The following is a 768-nucleotide window of genomic DNA, read 5'->3' as shown; positions in this document are numbered from 1 at the left end:
CTGCAAGAGCAGCCACCACACATTGGGAGCCACAGCCAATAATTCAGGTCTGTCTCTCTCATCCTGCATCACAACTTACAGCAGAGCTCAAGGAGTTCCAGTCCAGCCCCTGGGGTGCAGGATGAAGCTGAGGACACAGACCAGTAACCTCCTTCCTGACCCTATTGCTCCTGGCACGTGGAGAATCCCCCGTGAAGCACACCCTGCCCGCCCGCCCTCCTAACTCTAGGACACAAAAGGTGAAGCAAGTGACCTCCTACTTACATGTATGGTCCTGGAAGCCCCCCCAGGGCATTGAAGCACAAACAGGTATCCTCTACTATAACAGGTCCCCGAATCTGCAGCGAAAGCCCAAGAGATGGAAACATTAGACCTAGAGGAAGGCAATGCCACCAACCCCATTTTCTTGCTCTGTCCTACTCTCATGTTTCTGTAACAACAGGAACACCAGAAAAATCCACCAGCCACTAAAGATCTTTGCCTCAGAGGCAATCCATACCAGACAGACACAACTAAACCCATGCTCTCCCCAGGCAGGCTGAAGTGTGGTAGAGAAGATCTCACATGGAGAAAAACAAGCAGAGCTGAACACCCCCTGCCCTCTTAGGGGCCAGGAGAGTGGAAAGCCTGTGCCCTGGAGGCACACTCGCATTCTCCTCGAGTCTCATGGTCACTTGGTTCTTTTAAGACACCCATCGCTGAGACCTCAGCTCTGGAAGGGGATCCACCTGGCAGAACACTCTGTGTCCCACAGCCGCTAGACTGCAG

The 768-nt window shown here is 53.3% G+C and overlaps 1 protein-coding gene across 1 annotated transcript in view; it reads right to left on the bottom strand.

Moving 5' to 3' along the window:
* Window positions 1-768, bottom strand: part of ITPA (inosine triphosphatase) — a gene marked incomplete at both ends in the record, with an annotated part of 3011 nt that overhangs the window by 1882 nt on the left and 361 nt on the right. Inside the window, one exon of the mRNA XM_010176402.2 lies at window positions 265-338. Coding sequence (XP_010174704.2) covers window positions 265-338 — 74 coding nt within the window. The remainder of the gene's footprint in view (window positions 1-264; window positions 339-768) is intronic.

The sequence above is a fragment of the Antrostomus carolinensis genome, unplaced genomic scaffold (assembly GCF_000700745.2).
Source record: "Antrostomus carolinensis isolate BGI_N321 unplaced genomic scaffold, ASM70074v2 scaffold35059, whole genome shotgun sequence".
In the NCBI taxonomy this organism is placed as follows: Eukaryota; Metazoa; Chordata; class Aves; order Caprimulgiformes; family Caprimulgidae; genus Antrostomus; species Antrostomus carolinensis.
This window is presented reverse-complemented; position numbering and strand designations above follow the sequence as displayed.